Raw genomic sequence first — 25,716 nt, 5'->3', positions numbered from 1 at the left:
CCTATTGATGATGCCCATGCTATTAGATTAGTTGGCTGATCAGTGCTATATAAGTGCATGCTGAATACTCGAGAATGCAGCAAAGGTCCGTATATGCTGTTAGGTGAGGGTGGGGATAATGGATTTTACTTCCATTTTCCTTTAAAGGGAAGCTGTCAGCAGTATTTAGCACTATTACGTAAATACATGGCTATAATGTCGCTGTGATGCTGAATACATGGATACCTGCAGTGAAGAAATCCCATCTTTTGTTGCTGAATAAACTTCCTCTAAACTTTTCATGACGACATCATTAGTGCATCACTTGTGCAACGGGGCAGGACTTGGGAGTTGGATCTTCTCCTTCCCTCTGCCTGCCTCCTCCGTTTCTTCTACAGGTCACTGATTATTCAGTGACCTGCATCCTTTATAAACTTCCATGCCGCCGCCATGACTGTGGTGGCCAGCGTGTGCACAGTTATTTTGCGAGTGGTCTACTACAGGTCTTCAATAAAATGGCACCGGATTCTGAGCATGCGCAAACCGAGATTTCAGCTCAATGACCTATTCATTAAGCTGAAATCTTGATTTGTGCGTGCGTGGTCACCGGCGCCATTTTATTAAAGACTGTGCGCAATGTGATTCTACATACGCTCTTCAATAAAATGCGCAGATCGAGATTTCGGCTAAATGAAGTGGTCATCGAGCTGAAAATCGCTGTCTGCGCATGCGCCGCTTCATTAAGTGCCATTTTATTGAAGACCTGCAGAATCATACTGAGCATGCGCTGTACACTGCAATCATGGTGGGGACAATGAATTTCATAAAGGAGGCAGGTCACTAAATAATCAGTAAGCTAGTTCAGGGTAGAGCTGGGCTCGACTGCGGGTATGGGGGAGGTGCTTAAGGGAAGAACGTTACAGTAGTTTAACAAGTCCCAAGCACACAATCAATTGCAAAAGGGTAATGCAAAAAGTGTTTTTTATTATACAAGCAGAAAGAAAAATGCCACTACCGATAAAGCAAAGCCAAAGCAAAGCCAACGTTTCGGCCTATATAAGGTCTTTGTCAAAATCTTGCCTATGAGAAAATGATAAAGATTATTTACACACCAATAAGTGAACAATCATCACAAAATATACATATTTACAAGGAATATATATACACATACGTTTATGAGAGAATTCTGGGTATAGACGGGTTAAACGTCCAAGAAACGAGCCAAAGGTAGGGCGTTTTGCTTTTCAAGAGTAACTTGCTAGATGGGGAGAGAGATACATAAATAAGCAGCATAGGTAAAATGAGAGGCAAACAGTACGGTGACTACAAGTACACGCCGGTGTATTTATCAATCAAAAGAATATGCCGGTGGGCAATACACAGATAAACAAAACCTAGAAGCTCAGATCCATCAGGGATGGATAACATGGTGAAGACATGGCAAAATACGGGATGTACATTTTTTCCCCCTTCTCCCGCATGCATACACTGCTCCTACAGAACATTCTATCTTGTCTATACAAGCTCCATCTTTCTACCAAAACATATTTTCCCCTTCTGTATTCTTATCCCTTTTCTACAGTTACACACAGCTCCCCCCCTATACATCCTAGGTGTTTACCCCTCATTTACATACTACGCGTGCATGTCACACACACTGTCACTTATAACATACATCCCCTGTTCATATATCCCTGCTTTATCCCGTAGACGCAATGTGTATATATATTCCTTGTAAATATGTATATTTTGTGATGATTGTTCACTTATTGGTGTGTAAATAATCTTTATCATTTTCTCATAGGCAAGACCTTGACAAAGGCCTTATATAGGCCGAAACGTTGGCTTTGCTTTGGCTTTGCTTTATCGGTAGTGGCATTTTTCTTTCTGCTTGTATAATAAAAAACACTTTTTGCATTACCCTTTTGCAATTGATTGTGTGCTTGGGACTTGTTAAACTACTAAATAATCAGTGACGTATAGAAGAAACAGAAGAGGCATGCGGAGAAGAAGGCCCTTCTCCAGGCGTGGGGAACCTCCGGCCCGCACGCCGTATCTGGCCCCCGATTACTTTTTATGCGGCTCCTGGGGCCATTCCAAGGGACTGCACTACTCTGGCAGCAGCCACAGTTTTGTCGGCTGCTGGCCCTTTAAATCACAATGTGTGGTGCGCATACTATTAGGTCCTCAGCCTGCTGGCCTGTGGTAGCGTGCTGAGGATCTACTTTCTGGTCGGGGTAAGCAGCTGCCCTCCCGTCCCCCAGAAGAAGAGTAGCAGAAGGTTTACCGGCCTCCTGTACATGCCTCGCGGTGCTCTGAGCCTCCTGCCTCCCGAGTGCTATGTACCAGCCCTAGTACTGTGCACGCCCACCAGCGCTATGTGCCCCCCTCCAGTGCTGTCTGTAACCCACTGGTGATGTCTGTGCTCCCTCAGTCCTGTACATGTCCCCCAGTCCTGTTTGTGCCCCTCCAGTGCTGCCCATGTCACCGCCAGTGTTGTCCGTGCCCGTCAGTACTGTGCGTGCCCCCCAGTGATGTCCGAGCTGCTGTCCTGTGATGTGTATAGGTCTTCAGCCACTCTGGTGATGTGTATATTCGACCCAGCCTCTCCTGTGATGTATATATGCCCCCAGCCCCTCCTGTGATGTATGTGCCCCTATAGTCTCCTGTGATGCATAGGATTTACCAATCTGTTGACAGTGCTCCAGACCGAGACAAACCTGGACATGCAGTTGTGAGAAGCCACATGATCAACATCATCGAACATCACAGCTGCATAAAAGAGAAGCCGCTCCAGCCACTACAATAGGGGTGAACTAATTAATTGTTTGACCCAATATTTTAGGGTAATCTTCAGGCTGATAATTTTTTGCAGACCCCAAAGGTTGGTAGAAATTTCCAAATGGCCCCCGGCAGTAAAAAGGTTCCCTGCTCTACCCCGATACACAAACGATGCACTGATGACGTCATCATGAAAACTTTAGATTGGATTCCTTCACTGCAGGTATCCATTTAGCATCACAGCGCCATTATGGCCGTGGATTCACATTATACTGCTAAATCCTGCTGACAGGTTCTCTTTAAGATAAAACCAAAAAGTACCACAGTTAAGTTTTTTTTTTCTTTTTAAATGTCACCATCGGCATGAGTAATGTTCCAGGTCTGTAGCAAAATCCTTCCCGGTTGTGTTTTACAGTGTTCCCCAGCTATATCTGCTCCTCTCCTGGATCATGTGACTACAGTTGTGATTAGCAAGTTCACAAGTGTTTGCTGGGGAGACTTGAAGTCACTTCTCAATTTAAGTCTACGAGACTCAGAACAAGGCTCTCAGATTTACATTAAGGCCGGTTTCAGACGTCCGTGTTTAATCAGGTACCAGTCACACGCATAGTTATGGTCATACGTGTGACATCTGTGTTTGCATACATGTGACAGGTACCGGAGAAAACACGGGTGTGTGAAATAAAAAGGTTTTTCATATTTACCTGCTTTCTCCGGCTCTGCTGCCTCCCGCTCAGGACCTGGAAGCCGGAGCAGCGCTGGGGACAGCGCTGGGAACAGCACCGCCGAGGACAGCACCGCGGGGACAGGCGAGTATTCTGCAAGCACAGTGACATCCAGGAGGTCATCGGAGTTCCCAATGAACTCTGATGACCCCTGTGCTACAGCTTCACGGGTTCATCAGAGTTCATTGGGAACTGTGAGGAGTCCGTGATGCTGTCCCCGCAATGCTCCGGCTTCCAGGTCCTGACCACACAGACACACACCAATGCAGTTCCCGACACTAAAGTCCTCAGTGCTGCTCCTGCTTCCAGCTCCTCAGTGCAGTGAATATTCAGTGAGTATAATGAGCGGGGGTCAGAGGCGGGAGGCAACAGAGCCAGAAACAGCATTGCTGTATACAGGTAAATATAGAAAATCTGTTTATTAAAAAGACCCGTGTTTTCTCCGGTACATGTCACACGGATTACATCAGTGTGCAATTTGTGTGACACCCGTGCTGCCGGAGAAAAAACGGACATGCCTGCGTGTGGGGTCATGAGAGGTCGCACGGTCCGTGTGAAAACACAGACGTGTGAGTAACAGCAAATAATAACATGGGTACGTGTGGCAAACGGATGTCACACGTACCTGAAACACGGACGCCTGAAACTGGCCTAAGAGAGGAAGAGACAGGCATCGGTGTATGCCAGCAAATCACAGCTGCAGTCACAAGATATTGCAGGGGAATGTAGGAGCGCTGGAAACGGCGGAAGACAGATCGGTAAGTATCATACTACATACACAGAACATACACTATTGATATCAAACCGATGGTGAAATTAAAATCTCACTGGAATGAGAATTTTTAATTCCTTTCAGCAATGGTTTTCTTACCCGTTTCCACTAACTGCTCCTCCTCCGAGTCTTTCTCTTGAGGCTCTTGCTCACGTAACGCTTCATTTACGCTCGGATTGGTGTCTCTGCACAACTTGAGTAAAGCCAGAACGGTCTCCACCACAATGCTCTGCCCGGCTTTCACCTTCTCCAGCAGTTTTGCAAACGTCGAGCTCCCTTCTTCGGCCTGACAGCACTCCGCCACAGCCTTTAGGGCAAAACACATGAGCAGAAAGCAAAACTTCAGGGGGCGGCTGAGATTTTATCTGTGCAGTGCAGGCCCTGAAGACTGACCTTCTCTACCACAGCATGTACTAACCCCAAAATACAAGGGGAGGAATTCATGAAGCAGTTTATGCCAGAAGTAACTGTACAATTGTGCAAAAATGGTGTCACACTTGCACTTTTTTTGGTGGGGTTGGCAGGAGGTGGGTGGTCAGACAGTCAGACAGATTTATTATAATTTACACTAGAAAGTGGCATAAATTATAATACAAATAAATTACAGGTCATAGCTGGAGTAAATTCCAGGTTCTGACACATTGGCAAGTCAAAAAGATACACCAGATTCTTTAGGGTCATGCACGTCTTAAAGGGGTTGTCCACTACTTTTACATTGATGGCCTATCCTTAAGGGGGTGTTACACCCGCCCCCGTCGTTTGTGCGTCACGGGCAAATCTTTGCCCGTGGTGCACAAAATCATTTGGAGCCGTCACACGGACTTACCTGCCTAGCGACATCGCTGTGGCTGGCGAACCACCTCCTTTCTAAGGGGGCGGTTTGTGCGGTGTTACTAAGCAGCCGCCCCATAGAAGTGGAGGGGGGAGATGAGCGGCCGTAACATCCCGCCCACCTCCTTCCTTCCTCACTGCCGGCGGTCACAGGTAAGCTGTAGTTCGTCGTTACTGGGGTGTCGCACGTAGCGATGTGTGCTGCCGCAGGAAAGACGAACAACCTGCGTGCTCAACAATCAACGATATTTTGAAAGTGAACGACGTGTCAATGATCAACGATAAGGTGGAGTATTTTTGATGGTTAACGGCCGTTCGTTGGTGTCATACGCAACGACATCGCTAATGATGCCGGATGTGCGTCACGAAATCCGTGACTCCGGCGATATATCGTTGCGTGTAACGCCGCCTTTAGGGTAGGTCATCAATGTCTGATTTTCCGGGGTCCAACACTCTGCACCCCCGCCAATCAGCTGTCCTTGGTGAAGGCGGCATCCAGAAATGCTCAGTTCTGGAGATGCCCTGTAAACTGATAGTGACCACAGCCGGGTACTGCACATCCCATTCAAATCAATAGGAGGTGGCCACAATCCGAAGAAGGGGCAGCTCCGGAACTGAGCATTTCCGGCTCCCTACTGCCGCCAGCACCGAAAGCAGCTGATCGGCGGGGGTGCCTGCTGTCGGACCCCGGCCGATCAGACATTGATGACCTATCCTAAGGATAGCCCTTCAATGTAAAAGAAGTGGACAACCTTTTTAATGACTGACAGAACTCAGGGTGTTTTCTTGAAGACCAGTACCCGGAAAGCCAGTCTAGATGAACCAACCCCAGGGTGTACAGGACTGTACTGTGTAACAAGGGAACAACTGGACATGGATGTGGAAGGGATGAACAGGAATGTGCACAAATCATCCAGTAATAGGTTTCCCCTGGCAGCAAAGAAATAATGCTGTTACAAGTTACAGATCAGAACCTGTAAGAGTTATACTCATCTTGGCTTTCACTATCATGTACAAGGTCACACATCTCTGGGGGGCCGACACGTGGACTGCAGGGGTCCTCACCTGTCTCTCCGCCTCATTGATTTCTCGACACTTGCTTAGGTTTTCTAGGACGCTCTGCGGGTCTGAGAGCGCCTCGCTGAAGATACTTTCATATCGGATAAGAAAGTCCAACTCACCAGAAGTTTTCTCAGCTTCTAAATTCAAAATACACGTTGTCCATATTAATAAACAAGGAACAATATTCAGACAAATGATTTCTGGCTTGTAAAAATACACTTAGCAGTTATCGTCACATCTTTCTTCACCCTAAAGGCCCAGTCACACGCTACAATATATCTAATGATATGTCGGCGGAGTCATGTTGTTAGTGACGCAGATCCAGCATCGTTAGAGATATCGTACCGTGTGACACCTCCGAAAGACAGTTAATGAGCAAAAATACTCACCTTATCGTTGCTCGTTGACACGTCGTTCATTTTCATAATGTCGTTCCTCCTCCTCTGTGCGCCGGTTGTTCGTCGCTCCTGAGGCAGCACACATCGCTCCGTGTGACACCCCGGGAACGATGAACACAGCTTACCTGCGGCCGCCGGCAATGCGGAAGGAAGAAGGTGGGCGGCGGGATGTTTACGTCCCGCTCATCTCCGCCCCTCCGCTTCTATTGGACAGCTGCCGCGTGACGTCGCTGTGACGCCGAACGTCCCTCCCCTTCAAGAAGAGGATGTTCGCCACCCACAGAGAGGTTGTGAGGGAGGTAAGTACATGTGACAGGGGTTAACGACATTGTGCGCCATGGGCAACGAGTTGCCCATGACGCACAAACGACGGGGGCGGGTACGAACGCTCATGTGATCGCACGATATATCGAAGCGTGTGATGGGGCCTTTAAACTCAGGGAAAGTTACAGAGATACGGACAGACCATTCCCCCTATCAGGCTCGACACCCCGGGTTATCGTCCATCAACTGATGCAAAGGGAGTGAACGTGCGGATCAATAGCTCAGGCGCATAGTGATGCCCCCTGCACTGGTTTTGACATAAATGAGATCAATGAGCTTATATTTAAAGAGGAATTTAGTAAAAGACGGATATGAACTATTTGTCAAATATTAAAAGGGGCTGTCCCGTAGGTAAAAAAGAGAATTTTGTTACTTACTGTAAATTCTTTTTCTTATAGTTCCGTCTTGGGAGACCCAGACCATGGGTGTTTAGCTTCTGCCTCCGGAGGACACACAAAGTACTACACTTAAAAGTGTAGCTCCTCCCTCTGAGCTTATACACCCCCTGGTAGCCAGTCCTAGCCAGTTTAGTGCAAAAGCTGAAGGAGAATAGCCACCCACAAATAGAACCGAGTAAGAACCGGAACAACCAGAGACTCTGTCCACGAGAACAGCCGGTGATAACACACGGAACAAGAAAATTGCCAACAGGCAACAGGGAGGGTGCTGGGTCTCCCAATACGGAACTATAAGAAAAAGAATTTACGGTAAGTAACAAAATTCTCTTTTGCTTTATCGTTCCTTTGGGAGACCCAGAACATGGGACGTTCCACAGCTGTCCCTGGGTGGGAATAAACAGAAAAAACTAAGAAGTAGGCGGAGCCTAACTTCACAAGTGGGCGACAGCCGCCTGAAGGATGCGTCTGCCCAAGCTTGCATCTGCCGAAGCATGAGCATGCACTTGGTAGTGCTTCGAAAAGGTATGCAGGCTAGTCCAAGTGGCAGCCTGACAGACTTGTTGAGCCGTAGCCTGGTGCCTAAAAGCCCAAGAGGCACCGACAGCTCTGGTCGAGTGTGCTTTGATCCCCGGCGGGGGAGGCACCTGAGAACACTGGTAGGCGTCCGAAATGGTCGATCTAATCCAACGGGCCAAGGTCGGCTTAGAAGCAGAGAGACCCTTGCGCCGCCCTGTGGTTAGCACAAAAAGAGAGGTGCACCGCCTAAGCGCAGCGGTGCGAGACACATAAATCCGGATCTAGAGTATGCAGCGCTTTCTCAAAGCGATGAACAGGGGCCAGACAGAAGGAAGGCAAGGAAATATCCTGGTTAAGGTGGAAGGGAGAGACCACCTTAGGAAGAAAGTCCGGGGTCGGACGGAGAACTACCTTGTCTTGGTGAAAAACCAAAAAAGGTGACTCCGAGGAGAGCGCAGCCAAATCAGAGACTCTCCTGAGAGAAGTTATGGCAACTAGAAAGGCCACCTTTTGAGAAAGACGATACAAAGAAACCTCCCTAAGGGGCTCGAAAGGGGGTTTCTGCAATACCGTGAGGACCAAGTTAAGGTCCCAGGGATCCAAGGGCCGCCGAGAAGGCGGAATGATGTGAGACGCACCTTGCATGAAGGTGCGGACCTGAGCCAGCCGAGCGAGACGCCGCTGGAACAGCACTGACAGAGCCGAGACTTGTCCCTTGAGAGAGTTGAGGGACAGTCCCAGCTGCAGACCGGACTGTAAAAAAGACAGAAGGGTCGGCAACGAGAATGGCCAAGGAGAATGGCCGGAAGAGCGACACCAGGACAGGAAAATTTTCCAAGTCCTGTGATAGATCTTGACGGAGGAAGACTTACGGGCCCGAGTCATAGTGGAGATGACTTCAGGAGGAATACCAGAAGCCGTCAAAATCCAGGACTCAAGAGCCACGCCGTCAATTTGAGTTCGGGCGGAAAAACGGACCTTGCGAGAGCAGGTCTGGACGGTCCGGAAGATGCCACGGCATCTCCACGGACAGTTGGAGCAGGTCCGGATACCAAGCTCGCCTGGGCCAGTCCGGTGCAATGAGGATGACTTGACGGCCCTCCATTCTGATCTTGCGCAGGACTCTGGGCAAGAGAGCTAGAGGGGGAAACACGTAGGACAGACGAAACTGGGACCAGTCTTGAACCAGAGCGTCCGCGGCGAAGGCCTGAGGATCGTGGGAGCGAGCCACGTAAACCGGAACCTTGTTGTTGTGACGGGATGCCATTAGGTCCACGTCCGGAGTGCCCCACTTGCGGCAGATTGACTGAAACACTGCCGGGTGCAGGGACCACTCGCCACCGTCCACGAATTGACGGCTGAGATAATCTGCCTCCCAGTTTCCTACGCCAGGGATGTGGACTGCGGATATGGTGGACTTGGAGTCCTCCGCCCATTGAAGAATGCGTTGGACCTCCAACATTGCCAGGCGGCTGCGTGTCCCGCCTTGGTGATTGATGTAGGCAACCGCTGTCGCGTTGTCTGACTGGACTCGAATGTGCCTGCCCGCCAACAGGTGGTGAAAGGCTAGGAGAGCTAGAAGCACAGCTCTGGTTTCCAGCACATTGATTGAAAGGGCTGACTCGGACGGAGTCCAAGTGCCCTGTGCTCTGTGGTGGAGATGTACCGCTCCCCAGCCGGAAAGGCTGGCATCCGTGGTGAGAATCACCCAGGACGGAGTCAGGAAGGAGCGCCCTTGGGACAGGGAGAGGGGTCGAAGCCACCACTGAAGAGAGCTCCTGGTCCGTGGCGACAGAGCCACTAACCTCTGTAAGGAGGAAGGCCGCTTGTCCCAACAGCGGAGAATGTCCAGCTGCAGAGGACGCAGATGGAACTGGGCAAAGGGAACCGCCTCCATGGAGGCCACCATTTGACCCAGCACCTGCATCAGGCGCCTGAGGGAATAACGGCGGGGCCTCAGGAGAGAGCGCACCGCTAGCCGGAGACACTGCCGTTTGATTAAGGGCAACTTCACAAGTGCCGGCAAAGTCTCGAACTGCATCCCTAGGTACGTGAGACTCTGGGTCGGAGTCAGAGTGGATTTGGGAAGATTGACAATCCATCCGAATTGGGCTAGGGTGGCGAGAGGGAGCGAAACACTCCGCTGACAGTCTGCGCTGGATGTACCCTTGACCAGAAGGTCGTCCAGATAAGGAAGCACTGCTAACCCCTGGAGGTGCAGGACCGCAATCACTGCCGCCATGACCTTGGTGAATACCGAGGGGCCGTGGCTAACCCGAAGGGGAGAGCCACGAATTGGAAATGATCCTCTCCTATCGCAAAACATAACCAACCAAGATGTGACACTGCGAATGGCACATGTAGATAGGCATCTCTGATGTCGATGGACGCCAGGAACTCCCCTTGGGTCACAGAGGCAATGACTGATCGCAGAGACTCCATGCGAAAATGCCGCACCCGTACATGCTTGTTGAGAAGCTTGAGATCCAGGATGGGTCGGAAGGTACCGTCCTTTTTTGGAACTAGGAAGAGATTTGAGTAAAAACCTCTGAACCGTTCCTGAGCGGGAACTGGGACAATCACTCCGTTTGCCTGCAAGGACGCCACGGCATGCGAGAAGGCGGCGGCCTTGGAGCAGGGGGGAGTTGAGAGAAAAAAATCTGTTTGGAGGGCTGGAAGAGAATTCTATCCTGTAGCCGTGAGATATGATGTCTCTCACCCACTGATCGGAGACTTGCTTTAACCAAGCGTCGCCAAAGTGGGAGAGCCTGCCACCGACTAAGGACGTGGCTGGAGCGGGCAGAGAGTCATGAGGAGGCTGCCTTAGTGGCAGCACCTCCTGCGGTCTTCTGCGGACGCGCTTTTGGGCGCCAGTTGGATTTCTGATCCTTGGCTGAGTTAGCAGACGAGGCGGAAGGCTTAGAGGATGACCAGTTGGAGGAACGAAACCTCGATTGATTCCTACCCTGGGCGGGTTTCCTGGTCTTGGTTTGTGGCATGGAAGTACTCTTCCCGCCAGTAGCTTCTTTAATGATTTCATCCAGCTGTTCACCAAACAGCCGTGAACCAGCAAAAGGGAGCCCAGCAAGAAACTTCTTGGACGAAGCATCTGCCTTCCACTCTCGAAGCCACAAAAATCCTGCGGATAACAAGAGAATTAGCTGAAGCCACCGCAGTGCGGTGAGCAGCCTCTAGCATGGCAGACATGGCATAAGATGAAAAGGCTGAAGCCTGAGCAGTTAAGGTAACCATCTCAGGCATAGATTCCTTGGTGAGGGAATGCATCTCCTCTAGAGAAGCAGAGATGGCTTTGAGAGCCCACACTGCTGCAAAAGTCGGGGAAAACGCGGCCCCCGCAGCTTCATACACAGATTTGGCCAGAAGGTCAATCTGGCGGTCAGTGGAATCCTTAAGTGAGGTGCCGTCAGCCACCGACACAACGGTCCGGGCTGATAGCCTAGACACTGGAGGGTCTACCTTTGGGGAGTGAGACCACTCCTTGACCACCTCAGGTGGAAATGGAAACCGGTCATCAGAACCACGCTTTGGAAAGCGTTTGTCAGGGCAGGCCCTGGGTTTGGTCACAGCGGTCTGAAAACTGGAGTGGTTAAAGAACACACTCTTTGCCCTCTTAGGCGAGGTAAACTGGTGCTTTTCTGCCAGAGAGGGTTGCTCCTCTGACACTGGCGGATTGAGATCCAGCACAGAATTAATAGAAGCAATCAAATCACTAAGATCTGAGTCACCCTCAGAGAAATCGATGGGATACATAGCCTCCGAGCCCCCCGTGAGGGCATCCTCCTCATCTTGAGAGTCAGCTCTTGAGACAGAGCCGTGGGATGGGGAGGGGGAGGAAACCCTGCGCCTTCTCTTAGAAGGACGGGGTCTGGGATCAGATGATGAATCCTCCGTGAGCTCCGATGGACGGAGGTCAGAGGATAGGAGTCCTCTGTCAAGAGTATTAGAGGCACCCTGTGAGGGGGGCTGATGCATATTCATCAAAGTCCTGGACAAAAGCCCCATGGACTCAGCAAATGACTGGGATATGGACCTAAAAAAGGACTCTACCCAGGCCGGGGGTTCAATCACAGGTGCAGCAGCAGCAGCCTGAGAGACCACTGGGGGTGAGACTCCAGGCTGTGGCACCGCCAAGTTAAAGCAGACATCACAATGTGGATAGGTGCTCGGCTCAGGCAGCAGGAGCTTACATGCAGTGCATGCAGAATAAAGCTTTGGAGCCTTGCTCCTTGTGTGAGACATGCTGCTGGAGTGGGGGCTTTGCAGAGAATGAACCCCAGGGAGAATATACAGAGGTCCACAACCGAAGACCGGCTGTGGCTTACCAGACCGCTGAGCGCGGTGTTGTGTGCCCTCCAGATCCCGAAGCCCGGTCCCCCAGTCGCAGCACCTCAGCAGAGATGCAGAATGCAGGATGTCCCAGAGCAGAGTGAACTCTGCCTGAGAAGAGGGCGTTCCTATAAAAGAGCGGGAACTGGAGGACTATAGAGACCTGCAGGGAAGGAGGGACGCCCCAGCAGTGGGGAGTGTCCCTCCCCTGTGTAGAACGGCCGCCGGGAGGAGCCGAACCTGTCCCTCTGCATGAGTGACATGCGAGGGCAGGAAAATTAAACTAGGCCTCCGGCGAAGCTGGGGCCTAAATTTAAGCGGCGAGGCCGACAAGCAGGCACCATCGGCGCGGTTCTCAGGCAAAAGCTAGAGAACCCGCCGGAAAAGTTAAAACAATCACATACAGCATACTCTCCCCTTACAATAAAGAACCGGGACCCCCAACATAAACGTCTCAGGTACTTAGCTGCTGAGACGCAGGGCCATGTCCCTGGGGATGAGTGCTCCGGTCCAACAGAATGCTCAAGGGGCTGTGGATGGAGACCGGACTCCTGCCAGGCATGGAGACCGTGCTGGCTCCCACTTCAAACCAGAGCCCAGGAGGGATGGTGAAGGAGCGCGGCATGTAAGGCTGCAGCCTTGTAAATCAACCTTAACAACACCGCCGACACAGTAGGGTGAGAAGGGACATGCCGGGAGTCCAGACATGGACCCGCTTTTCTTCAAACTCTTTCCAAAAGTCAAACAAATCAGATGAGAATGCATGTGTGGATGTATGCCTCCTGACACAAAGCGATAAACTGGCTAGGACTGGCTACCAGGGGGTGTATAAGCTCAGAGGGAGGAGCTACACTTTTAAGTGTAGTACTTTGTGTGTCCTCCGGAGGCAGAAGCTAAACACCCATGGTCTGGGTCTCCCAAAGGAACGATAAAGAAAACTTGTTGAAAAATGCTAAAAAGATAAATATTCACTTTACAGATTATCTGACACTTAACTGCTGCATCAATGATCTCAGTGACAAGCGACTGCTGCCGCTAATCACTGCTAGCAGCAGGGACCGGCAACATTATATGATTGGCTGCAGTGCTCACATGTACCTGACATGCAATAATACCTGTGAGGATGCCGGGCAGCATTGGAATGGGAGAGAACCGCTTTTATCTAGCAATATTTGTATAAATCAGTCTCCATTTGTAAAAGCAATTCCCCTCCACCGTGCACCTAATTTATGCGCGTAATCTTTGGCAATGAAAGGCTCAAAATGAACAGTCAGTAAGCTCTTAGTAGGTGAGGAGGCTGACTTCACAAGGCAAGCTGTGATAATATGCACCACATATACGGTAGGGGGATAGGGATGTCACTATCCGAGAGGTGGGAAGGGGCTGAGAAAATATTCCATGGATGTTAATTCATTTGAATGGCCGACAAGCATTTCTGCTATTGCATCCAGCCACAACTTCTCAGGCAGTATCAGCGCTTTGCTGTTGGGCTCAGCAGATGTCATGATGGGGATGGTATACAGGATGAGGATTCATAGATTGTGAGCCCCAATGGGGACAGTGTTCCTGATGTATGTAAAGCGCTGTGGAATTAATAGCGCTATATAAATGAATAAAATTATTATTATTATTATTTACAATTGGCGGGAGTCCCACCTCTGTGGTCTTCTCTATCCTGGAAATATAAGAGACAGAGGAGTGCCCTGACTGGTGGGCTGTGCAGGGATCTGCGGTCTTAACAGTCAGGAGAGTGGGAGCATTGCTGTGCAAAGAAACCATAGCAAAGACCGCAGTGATAGACGTGCCCCCGACCACTGGGGCTCATAAACGAACGACACATCCTATGAGACGGGAAAACACTTTTAGGCTATGTGCCCATGGGAGATCGTGCCTGCGGACCTTTATGCAGGTATTTCTGCAGGTTCACGCAGCAACTCCCCGGAACCCGCAGCTATCCATTGCTGCGGTATATCTGCGGAGTTGTTGCGGTAAACCTGCGGAAACCGTGCGGATTTTGTGCGGATTTCCCGCCCTGTATCTCCATAGTGGAGGAGCGGGAATTCCGCAGATAATTCCGCATGAATAATGGACATGCAGTTACGTGCGGCTGCGGGAAATCCAGAAAATACTGCAGCATTGATACAGCACTCCCCAAATCCCATAGGATAACATGGGGAGGGTCTGTAGTTGCGTAAATCAGCGGATTTATCTGTGAAAAATTTAGAAAATCTGTGGGTTTTCCGAGGCAAAATCCGCGGTTACTTTCTCCAGTGGGCACACAGCCTTAGGCCGGGGTCAGACGAGCGTACAGCATCCTATGTGATCTGCTCGGGTCAGACTCTACTGTGAGCGTGATCCGAGTGCCATTTACTGTGATCAGATTCTCTTGCATGCAAGAATCAGACCACAGGTGAGAAGAGGAGATTAATTTCTGTATCTTCTCTACTGCCTGTCTCTGCGTAAATCAGACTGCACTCGGATGCCATTAGTGCAGTCTTGATGTTTCACACGCACCCATAGACATGTACAGGTGCAAGTGATCCAAGACACACTTAGGGCTCCTGTGCACGCTGAGTACTTACATGCATTTACGCTGCGTATTGCACTACAGCGTAAATGCATGCGTCCTGCATCCCCTGCACAATGTATGTAGATTGTGCATGATATGTGCGCACGTTGCTTTTATGAACGCAGCAATTTGGGTGCTAAAATTTGGACACAAATCCGTGCGTTCATAAAAGCAGCATGTCAATTATTTGTGCGTTCTGGATGCAGCTCCCACTGTCTATGATGGGGGCAGCAGCCATAGCGCATGAAATCGGCTTTTTTTTTTTACAAAAATACTGCATTCATTCTGCAGCGATTTGAAGCGCACATGTGCTGTCAAATTGCTGCAGAATAATCAGCAGTTACGTGCGCATGAGCCCTTACAATCATAGCATGCAGCAATTTTATTCTCATGCCAAATCAGCATAAAAAAACCGCTGCTCGGCACTGCCCCATAGTATAACAGTGGAGCGAGTGCTGTCTGAAAACATCAGATAACACCTGTCCGAGTTGCAGGCAAATGTTAGTGAGCCTTTAAAGGGAATCAGTCACCAAGATTTTGATACCTCATCTGAGAGTCAAAATAATAAAGGGGCAGAAGCTCTAATTCCAGCAATGTGTCACTTAGGCTGCTTTCACACATCCGGTATAAGCAGTGCGGCTCAAACCAGCTGTGAAACCTATGCAACGGATGCGGCGAAAACACCGCATCCTTTGCATAAGTTTTTACATGCGGCCCGTCCGTTTTTTTCCGGTTGTGGCACACTACTGAGCATGCACAGTGGAAGAAAGCGCATGCGGCGGCCGGATGCGTATTTTTCCGCATCGCGCCGCATCCGGCGTCCATAGGCATGCATTGAAAAAATGCGCCGCAGCGGCCGGATGCGGCGCGATGCGGTTTTTTTTGCCGGAGCAAAAAACGTGCCAGGGAACGTTCCATCCGGCCGCCGCATCGGCTAAATCTGCCGCATGCAGCAAAAACCGGACCGAACGCAAGCCCTTGCGGCACAATACGGCACTAATGTAGGTCTATGCAAAAAAAAAAAAAAACGCAACCGGCGGCAAAAAAAACGGTTGTGGTTTTTCTGCAGAGCGCCGTATTGTGCCGCAGAGCAAAAACCGGATGTGTGAAAGTAGCCTTACTGAGTTGCTGGCTGCAGTTTTGATAAAACCACTGTTTACCTGCTACGGATCTAGCAAGTCTCTGAATGCTGATCTCTATATAGCACTGCTGATCTCTATATAGCACACCACTGATTGGCAGCTTTCTATGCACACGGTTCATAGGCAGAAAGTTGCCAATCAATGATTAAACAGTCGGAGGACTAGATGACAGCAGGTTTACTAGTCCTCAGTGATAATTTCCTACTGATAAAACTGGGATTTTATCAATACTACGGTAAGCAGTCCAATAAGTGACCCATCACTGGAATCAGAGTCTCTGTCTCGACATTGTTCTGCTCTTAGACAGTAAAAACCTGATGACAGATTCCTTTAAAAGGATAGCTAAAACCAACTATCGCAGATATAAACAAACATTCTCCTATAAAAAGTTATGGATTTAGATGATACCACATGTGAATACACCCCTAAATGAGTAAAGAGGGCACAAGATTACCGGGATCATCAAGTCTTCTTCTCTTGGCCGCGGGCTCCGCAGTCTCCTCTGCGGCTGCGTCACTATCTTGGGCTGAGGTGCAGGACGCGGCTTCGGGACCTGCTGCCATAAACTCAGCATCCCCTACTTCATCAGCTTCTTCCTCTGACGATTGCTTTTGACAGATCTCATCTACAGGAGGGACATGTGGACTCATTGCAGGTTTTTCAGGACTTGAAATGTTATCGGATTTGCCAAGCGCCGATGCAGGATCTATCTGTGACGGGGATAGAGTTCTTTCTGTATTGGTAGAGTCCGTCCAATGCTCCTCCTGTTCAGGCACCGTATGATCATGCATTACGTGGTCTGTAGACCCATCAGGTATGGTCATGCATGAAGGCTGAAGATTGCTGTTGGCGTCCAACTTCTTGGTAAGTAAAGTCGGACTTGGCAATTTGCTCATTTGTTGCTGCTCATGAGCGGAGAGGACGGAGGAGCTTGCCGCACTCATGGGAGACAACGTCTTTTCAATAGCCAATGTTTCACTCGCTACATTACTCCTGGGGACAACAGGTTTGAGATCGGCCTTGAGCACGGTTAATGGCTGGACGGGGACTTCTTTCTTCTGGCTCTGGGTGGAGTGGTTCATCAGCTCGGTCAGGAGGTTCTTACAGCTCACCGCCACATCAAACATCTGAAGGCTGTCGGCCACCGAGATAATTTTGGTCAAGTTGTGCTTCCCTGGCGGTAACTTCCCTGAGTACATCATCTCCAGGAGCAGGGAGAACTCGTCGGGGGTGACGACAGAGGCATCTATTGAGATTGTTTCGGTAGTTTCCAGGAGGGATTTAAAGAGTAAACTCGCAGCGGAAAGGACGAGTTTGTGAGCGCGGAAATGTAAGGAGCCGACAAAGATGGTGCAATCACAAAACTGCTGCTCTTTGCACAAGGTGTAGACCTGCTGTAAGAGCTGTCTGCTGTAATTAGGCAACTCCATCGTGTGAAAGGATACCCTGCACCAAGGGATTATGGGATAGTCCGCTCAGAAGAACCTAGGAAAACAGGGGAAAAAGGAAAAAGCAGGTCAGATTTCTGTACTACCCAAGCAGCAGACGACTGGCATTTTATTACTATCACATTGTATAAGAAATATTAAATTATCCTACTTAAAGGGAACCTGTCAGGTGCAATATGCACCCAGGACCACGAGCAGTTCTAGGTGTATATTGCTAATCCCTGCCTAACCGTCCCTGTATACACTAGCATAAAAAGAACTTTAGGAAAAGTATATATAAAGATCTTTTATCTTATGCTAATGAGCGCGGGGACTAGTCCACTGGGCGTTGCTTCCCTTGCAAGTTGGCCCCATTAGCATGTTAGTACGCCCCTGTGGGCGTGCTATTGTACTAATAAATGCGAGAGGATGATCACTCACCTCTCAGCTGCCATCGCCGCCCAACACTGGATTTCGGCTCTGTGTGCATGACCCTGGAGTTCCGGTCATGCGCACTATGAAGCCGGGTGTACGCGTCCTGGCTTCAAACTGAAGCAGTGCACATGACCAGAAGTCCGGGGTCATGCGCACTGAGCCGAAATCCTGCGTCGGCCAGCGGAGAGGTGAGTGACATCATCTTCTGATACTGCGTATTCATTAGCATGTTAGCACACTCACAGGGGTGTATTAACGCCCAAAAAATACTTTTTGTATAGATCTCTTTATCTCTGCTAGTGTATACAGGGACAGTTAGGCAGGGATTAGCAATATACATCCAGAACTGCTCGTGGTCCTGGATGCATATTGGACCCGACAGGCTCCCTTTAAAGGGATCATGTTAAGAAACCCCCATCACATCACATGGACCATAGGCGGTCTGCAGCTCACACTCCCTTCTAACATACATATTTAACCCTTTCCCAATGCAGTCAATTTTCCTTTTTGCGCCTTCTCTTCTCAGTCGACATAGTAGATGAATGAGGCAGGGGTGGACATACCATTGGAGCAACCTGTGCAGCCACACAAGGGACCAAGAGGTCCGGAGAGGAAAGGGGGGGGGGGGGGGAACGATCGCCTCCAAAGCAGGTGGCATTGTGCATTATGATGAGCTCTTTGATTGCAAGGGCCCCTTATACACATCCTTCACAGGGGCCCTCTTCTGTGTCCACCAGTAGTATGAGGGCTTGTTTTTTTATAAAGTAAGTTGTAATTTTGAAAGATAAACGATCATTTAAAATATAATCTGGTGAAAAAAATGTAAAAAGAATAAACAAACAAAACAAAAGACAATGTGCGGCGAAATTCTAAAACAATTCTGCCATTAGTTTATTCTTTTTACAGTTTTTATTGGCGTGGTTAAAAATGACCCGGACACACGTGATATGTCACGACAGCGCGACTGTAGATCCAGAACATGCTTCTTTTTTTTTTTTTTTAATATATGTACTAATATAATGTTTTTACTGTGTTTCTGAAAGGTGATAATAGAGTTCAATTGAGAGTGAAGAGGGGGTTAATGCCGCGCATCAGCCAAAATAAAGATGTAGCACGTTGATGTTATAAACGTATTCTTTTATTCCATCAGTCTACGCGTTTCGAGGATATACCTCTTCTTCAGGACCAGTGCATCAACATAGTAATATCATAGTATCATAGTTGATACTATGTTGATGCACTGGTCCTGAAGAAGAGGTATATCCTCGAAACGCGTAGACTGATGGAATAAAAGAATACGTTTATAACATCAATGTGCTACATCTTCATTTTGGCTGATGCGCGGCATTAACCCCCTCTTCACTCTGATTTGTATGCACATCCACGTGGGGCTGCAGCAGACGCCATCATCCTATGCTCTATCAGTGGTTGTGACTATCACAACCTTTTCAGGTGAGTGTATTTTTCCTGATCTACCTCACTGATCTGTTGGTATTACACTATCAGCGCTCCTTATTTTTCAGTTAATAGAGTTCAATTGGAATTTTTCAAAACTTTTTTTCCACTTTATTTTTGGACTTTTTTTTTTTAATCATATTTTTTTATTAAACATTTTTTTTTTTTTATACAACTAAAATACACATACCTGAAAGCATGCAAAACAGTCCCCATCCCACCCACCCCCCCCATCCAAATAAAGTGCCGTACCTGACTCAACATACGGTAGATTAACATGTACCGTATTTTACGCTTTATAAGACGCACTTTTGTTCCCCCAAATTTTGGGGGAAAGTAGGGTGTGTGTCTTATAATCCGAATATACGGGTGCCAGCCGCAAGCCACAGGGGGGCTATATTCAATATAAGGGGGCCATATCCAGATTAGGGGGGCTAATTTTAGGATGGGGGGGGCTATGAGGGACATGTACCCTATATGATTTGTTAGACTAACACTGGCATAAGACGGACCCCATTTATTTTAAAAAAAAAAAAAATCTCTTTTCCTTCACCAAATTTGGGGGTGCGTCTTATAAAGCGAAAATACGGTTTATGCATAGATCAGCACCCAGCAGCAGCACATAGATTGTTTGACTGGAACGTATGAAATCCGACTTTATATTTAAACACATCTCTTTCCATATGGGCAAGCTAAAACAACCCTGCTAGCAAGGCTCTAGTCCACGTCAATGATACAGGGGCCAAATTTGGGGTGTCCAGCCATGGAGCCCATAGGAACAGACAATTGTTTGATAGCTTTTACTATTTCAATAATATGACGTTCTTCTATGAAGCTGGGCGTCATGAGGACAAAAGGTTTTCCCATTAGATAAATTCACCACCTATTATCAAGGACAGGACCTTTCACCAAATTTTTCTTGCGGAGCTGGACACACCATGGCAATGTGGCTGCAGAGAAGAATCATTTTGCTTTAGTAATCAAATATTTGGCCTCTAATACGTTAACATAGGTTGAGTGAAGGGTGCCATTATAGTTTTCACTGGGAAGATAAAGGGATCAGAACCACCTAGATATAGCAGAGCTCTGTGCACTAAACATTACAAGTAAGAAGGGAGGAAATGTGCACTAATAGCACCAGCAACTCCGTGCAATGGAGAAAGATACAGCCTGCATGTTGAAAAAAAATACAAAAAACACTTTATTCAGAAAATTACAATCCAGGTGCAAATAAAACAGGCAATCACATAACCCCTTATGGCATAAATAAGTGGGGAAGGGGGGACGACAATACTCCCTAGCAACCAAAGAATAATAGTAAGGCTAGAGTCAAATACAGAGCAATATGAGTTCGATCACATGATATAAAAGCCATTGAATGATTGCTTATATCATATGACCGGAGTTACCATTATACGGAGTTGGCGGTGCTGTTAGTGCATATTTCCTTTCTTCTTAAAGGGAATCTGTCACCAGGTTTTTGCCACCTAATGTGAGAGCAACATAATGTAGAGACAGAGACCCTAATTCCAGCAATGCGTCACTTACTGGGCTGCTTGATGTAGTTTTGATAGAATCACTGTTTAATCAGCAGGCGATTATCATTACAGGACTACTTAGCGGCTGCAGGTAGTCCAGCATATTCATGAGTTCTGTATACCTGCTAGATCTGCAGCAGAGAAAACATTGATTTTATCAAAATGACAGCAAACAGCTCAGTAAGTGACACATCGCTGGAATCAGGGTCTCTGTCGGGTCATTCCATGTCAAGTGGACCAGTGGTCCCCACTCGACCTTCTCCGATTTTGCTGAAAATTTATAAGGATGTACATATATGTTTGAAAAGAGGTTCTGTACATTTTTAGGGCCAGATCTCAAATACATTGGGCACTGTTGACCTTTCACTGGAGGCCCCCCCCAAGCCTGCGGCTTCAGCTAAGAGGATTTTGCAAACTTTGGCACATAGCCATTAGAGTTCTGTACTGGCTATGATGCTGAAATTTGGCATACTAGCTCAACTTTTGCTGCTAAACACGATACAATTATTACCGGCTATGACAAAACAATATTTCGGCCGCAATTTTGTGTCAAAGTAACTTGTAAAACGCGTCGCATTAAATTTATGCGTAACTTTGCCCATATATAACTCAAGACCAAAAACCAATAGTAACTGGTGCTTTACCCTGTACAACAAACATCTACATGACTTTGCATTGCTGCAATATCACGGTCAAAGCATATGTATTTGTGGAAATATTTTTTTTTTTTTTTTTTGGTTTGCATCTTTTTATTAACATTTTACAAATTTTAATACCAGAAATAGAAGGAATAAGGGAGGAATTAGGGAAGGGAAAAAGGAAAAGACAAAGGAAAAAAAGGCAAAACCAACAGTTAAGCGTCGCCTTTATGGCCAATGCTTCAAAAGTATTACCATCAAACGTTTTGTCACCAATGTACTTGGAACAACAAAAACAATAATATACATGAGAAATAATAATCATTACATGTCAGGAGGCTAAGTTATATGCAGACGAGGCATAAATGTTTTCACCCATAAAGGACCATCTCAATTTGTATCTCAAAAAGTTATTTTCTTTCAATGCAAAACTATATTCATATGAATTATGTGATGATATCCGTTCAATAATCTCTATTATGGAAGGTGCCTCTACCTGTCTCCATTTTGAAGCAATAAGATGTTTTACCACAAGTAGAATATGGCAAATTATGTGTCTGCATGGGTCTTTAAACTCTTCTATACCAATTAACCCCTTAACGACCCATGACGTACTGGGTACGTCATGGATCGTGTGCCGGTAAGCCCCGCCCCCCTGCCGCTGGCAGGCGGCGGCGATCCGCGCACATATCAGCTGTTATCATCAGCTGACATGTGTGCCTGCTAGCCGCGGGTGGAATCGCTTCCACCCGCGGCCATTAACCCCTTACATTTCGCTGCCAAAATCTGGCAGCAATATGTATATGGGCGCCGCCATGACAGTCACTTACCCCGCCCCCACCGGAAGTCACGTGACATGATCACGTGACTTTTCGGTGGTTGCCATGGTAGCACAGGGTCATGTGATGACGCCTGTAGCTAACATGACTCACTTCCTCTCAATGTCGGAATATAGCCGGCATTGAAAGCGAAGCAGCAAACCTGCAGTTCTCAGCTCTGTAGCTGAGATCTGCAGATAGTGCAGAGCGTTCGGATTGCTGATCGCAATAGCCCCCTAGGGGGACTAGTAAAATAAAAAAAAAAAAAAAGTAAAAAAAAAAGTTTTAAAATATTAAAAAAAAAATAAAAAAACCTAAAAGTTCAAATCACCCCCCTTTCACCCCATTGAAAATTAAAGGGTTAAAAAAATAAAAAAAATACACACATTTGGTATCGCCACGTTCAGAAATGCCCGATCTATCAAAATATAAAATCAATGAATTTGATCAGTAAACGGCGTAGCGGCAAAAAAATTCCAAACGCCAAAATTACGTTTTTTGGTCGCCGCAAATTTTGCGCAAAATGCAATAACAGGCGATCAAAACGTAGCATCTGAGCAAAAATGGTACCGTTAAAAACGTCAGGTCGAGACGCAAAAAATAAGCCATCACTGAGCCTCAGATCCCGAAAAATGAGAACGCTACGGGTTTTGGAAAATGGCGCAAAACGTGCGCCACTTTTTTTGGACAAGCTTGTGAATTTTTTTTAACCCCTTAGATACAAGTATACATGTTTGGTGTCTACAAACTCGCACCGACCTGAGGCATCACATAGATATATCAGTTTTACCATATAGTGAACACAGTGAATAAAATATCCCAAAAACTATTGTACGATCACACTTTTTTTGCAATTTTTCCACACTTGGAATTTTTTTGCTGCTTTCCAGTACACTATATGGTAATACTTATGGTTTCATTTAAAAGTACAACTCGTCCCGCAAAAAACAAGCCCTCGTATGGCAAGATTGACGGAAAAATAAAAAAGTTACGCCTCTCGGAAGAAGGGGAGCAAAAAACAAAAACGCAAAAACGGAAAGTGCTGAAGGGGTTAAAGCTTGACCACTCCAAAAAAATATGTAAAATTGACCCATTTTCTCCACACTCTCTCCAGCACAAAGGAGAGTTAGATACGGACATTTGGTGTAGCTTTTGAGGAGTAAAATACCAGCGTGAAAGCACCTTAAAGTAAGTTTCTTGCAACGTGGCGCAGGAAGTGTTGGATAACGTTAAATTCAATGATTTTTGCCACTGTTCCAATTGAAACGTCTGACCAAGATCTTTCTCCCAGTTCAGAATATTTGATCTTTTATCACATTGGAGGTCTTCATTAATAATGGCATACATGTTGCTAGTTTTCCAATATAACTTATTTTGTGGGTTAAATAAAATATCTAACAAATCTACTGGTAGTGAAAAGGTTAACTTTTTGTTTTTATTTAAGTACTGGTTAAGGAGTGTCCAATTTGCCAGTTCATTTAACCCCTTCACGACCGCGGGCAGTAAAATTACGTCCTATTTTAACGTGACTTAACGACCAGGGACGTAATTTTATGGCCTAAAGTTCATTTGATTGCCGTGGCCATAGCAACGGCTTTCAAATGATGTCCCCTGCTGTTTCTTACAGCAGGGGACCTTTGCTTCACCCCAGGGGGGGTGGCATTGCCACCCCCCATCGACGATCGATGTGATTGGCTGTTCAAATCTGAACCGCCAACCACATCTTTCGCACTGATGTCGGTAAAAATAATGCCGGAAATAGTGCGATACTGTGAGATCCGGCTATGAGATGCCGTAGCAGGTACAGCAGATCATAGGTGGACCTCAAACATGTCGCCCCCAGCCCCTGCAGCACTGATTGGAGCGATCGTGCTATGACGCGCAATCGCTCCAATCAGTGTGCAGTGGGGCGGTCTGATTTGCTGGTGGCCGCCCTCCCCAGGCCTGTCCTGGTCTGGGGACCCTCCCCCAACATGTCTGCAGCGTGCAGCACTGGCTGGTACTAGTGGTACCACGCCACCGCTGCTGCTGGCGCTGCCGTCACGTGGACAAGGAGCAGGAGCGGTGAGTATTGTGCTCACCTTGCAGCCCCTGCGCGCTCCTGTGATTGCTCCTGCGCGCTCCCGTAATGGCCCCTGCCCGTGCCCCCCTGCGATCTTCCCCCGACATCCTGATCTGCCCCCCACCCCGACCTGCCCCCCCCCCCGACATCCCGATCTGCCCCCCCCCCCCCCCCGACATCCCGATCTGCCGGCCTCCCCCGTGATCTCTATTCTGCAGCTCCTCCGGTATCTCCCTCCTACTCTGCTCTCCTACTCTGCTCTCCCCCTCCCCCTCTGCTGTCCCCCAGACGTCCTCTTAGGCTACTTTCACACCTACGGTTTTTGCAATGCGGCACACTCCGGCACTTTGCAGGAAAATCGCAACCGTTTTTTTTTGCTGCCGGTTGCGTTTTTCCTGCATAGACTTTAATTAGTGCCGCATTGTGCTGCAAGGCCTTGCGTTCCATCCGGTTTTTGCCGCATGCGGCAGATTTAGCCGATGCGGCGGCCGGATGGAACGTTGCCTAGCACGTTTTTTCGTGCGGCAAAAAAAACCGCATCGCGCCGCATTCGGCCGCTGCGGCGTATTTTTCAATGCATGCCTATGGCGGCCGGATGCGGAGCGATGCGGCAAAAACCGCATCCGGCCGCCGCATGCGGTTTTTGCCACTGCGCATGCTCAGTAGCATGCCGCAAGCGGCAAAAACCGGACGGGCCGCATGGGAAAAACTTATGCAAAGGATGCGGTGTTTTCACCGCATCCGTTGCATAGCTTGCACAGCCGGATTGAGCCGCACAGCTCAAGCCGGATGTGTGAAAGCAGCCTTACCTGTCTTCACCGGGTCCTCCGAGGTCTTCACTGGCCCGATCACATCTGCCTCCATCGCTGGGTCCTTCTTCCTGGGTCTTCTGCTGAGCTGTCCAACTTCCTGCCTGCTGCTCCTGTAAAGCTGTTCCTCCTGCTAATCCTCTGGGTACTGTGAGTATAACTTTTTTTTCTTTTTTTTTTCCTCTATCCCCTGTACATTTTTACACCTCATGCGTCCGTGCGTCCCGCCGAGCGCTGATCAGGGATGCAGATAACGTATCTGCATCCGTGGTCAGTTTTCGGCGGGACTTTTTTTTCCCCGTATTCCCGACGCTTTTTGTATCGCATCTGTCCGTGCGTCCCGCCGAGCGCTGATCAGGGATGCACATAACGGATCGGCATCCCTGCTCAATTTTTGGCGTGACAAAAAGCATCGGGGATACGGAAAAAAAAAGTCACGCCAAAAATTGAGCAGGGATGCCGATCCGTTATGTGCATCCCTGATCAGCGCTCGGCGGGACGCACGGACTGATGCAATACAAAAAGCGTTGGGGATACGGAAAAAAAAGTATCGCATCTGTCCGTGTGTCCCGCTGAGCGCGGATCAGCATCCCTGCTCAATTTTTGGCGTGACTTTTGTTTTTTTACCGTATCCCAGCGCTTTTTGTATCTCATCCGACCGTGCCTCCTGCAGCGGCCGATCAGTGCACT

General features: G+C 48.2%; 1 protein-coding gene across 1 annotated transcript in view; it reads right to left on the bottom strand.

Annotated features, from left to right (window-relative positions):
- ZBTB40 (zinc finger and BTB domain containing 40) overlaps window positions 1-25,716 on the bottom strand; it is a 172,292-nt gene that overhangs the window by 137,100 nt on the left and 9,476 nt on the right. Inside the window, exons 2-4 of the mRNA XM_075329390.1 lie at window positions 16,299-17,329; window positions 6,154-6,287; window positions 4,357-4,564 (exon numbers count right to left, since the gene is read on the bottom strand). Of these exons, the coding sequence (XP_075185505.1) occupies window positions 4,357-4,564; window positions 6,154-6,287; window positions 16,299-17,274 (1,318 nt within the window). The 5' untranslated portion in view covers window positions 17,275-17,329. The remainder of the gene's footprint in view (window positions 1-4,356; window positions 4,565-6,153; window positions 6,288-16,298; window positions 17,330-25,716) is intronic.

This window comes from Anomaloglossus baeobatrachus, chromosome 11 (genome assembly GCF_048569485.1).
Source record: "Anomaloglossus baeobatrachus isolate aAnoBae1 chromosome 11, aAnoBae1.hap1, whole genome shotgun sequence".
NCBI lineage: Eukaryota > Metazoa > Chordata > Amphibia > Anura > Aromobatidae > Anomaloglossus > Anomaloglossus baeobatrachus.
The sequence above is the reverse complement of the archived record's forward strand: the minus strand, read 5'-3'. Positions and strand labels throughout refer to the sequence as shown.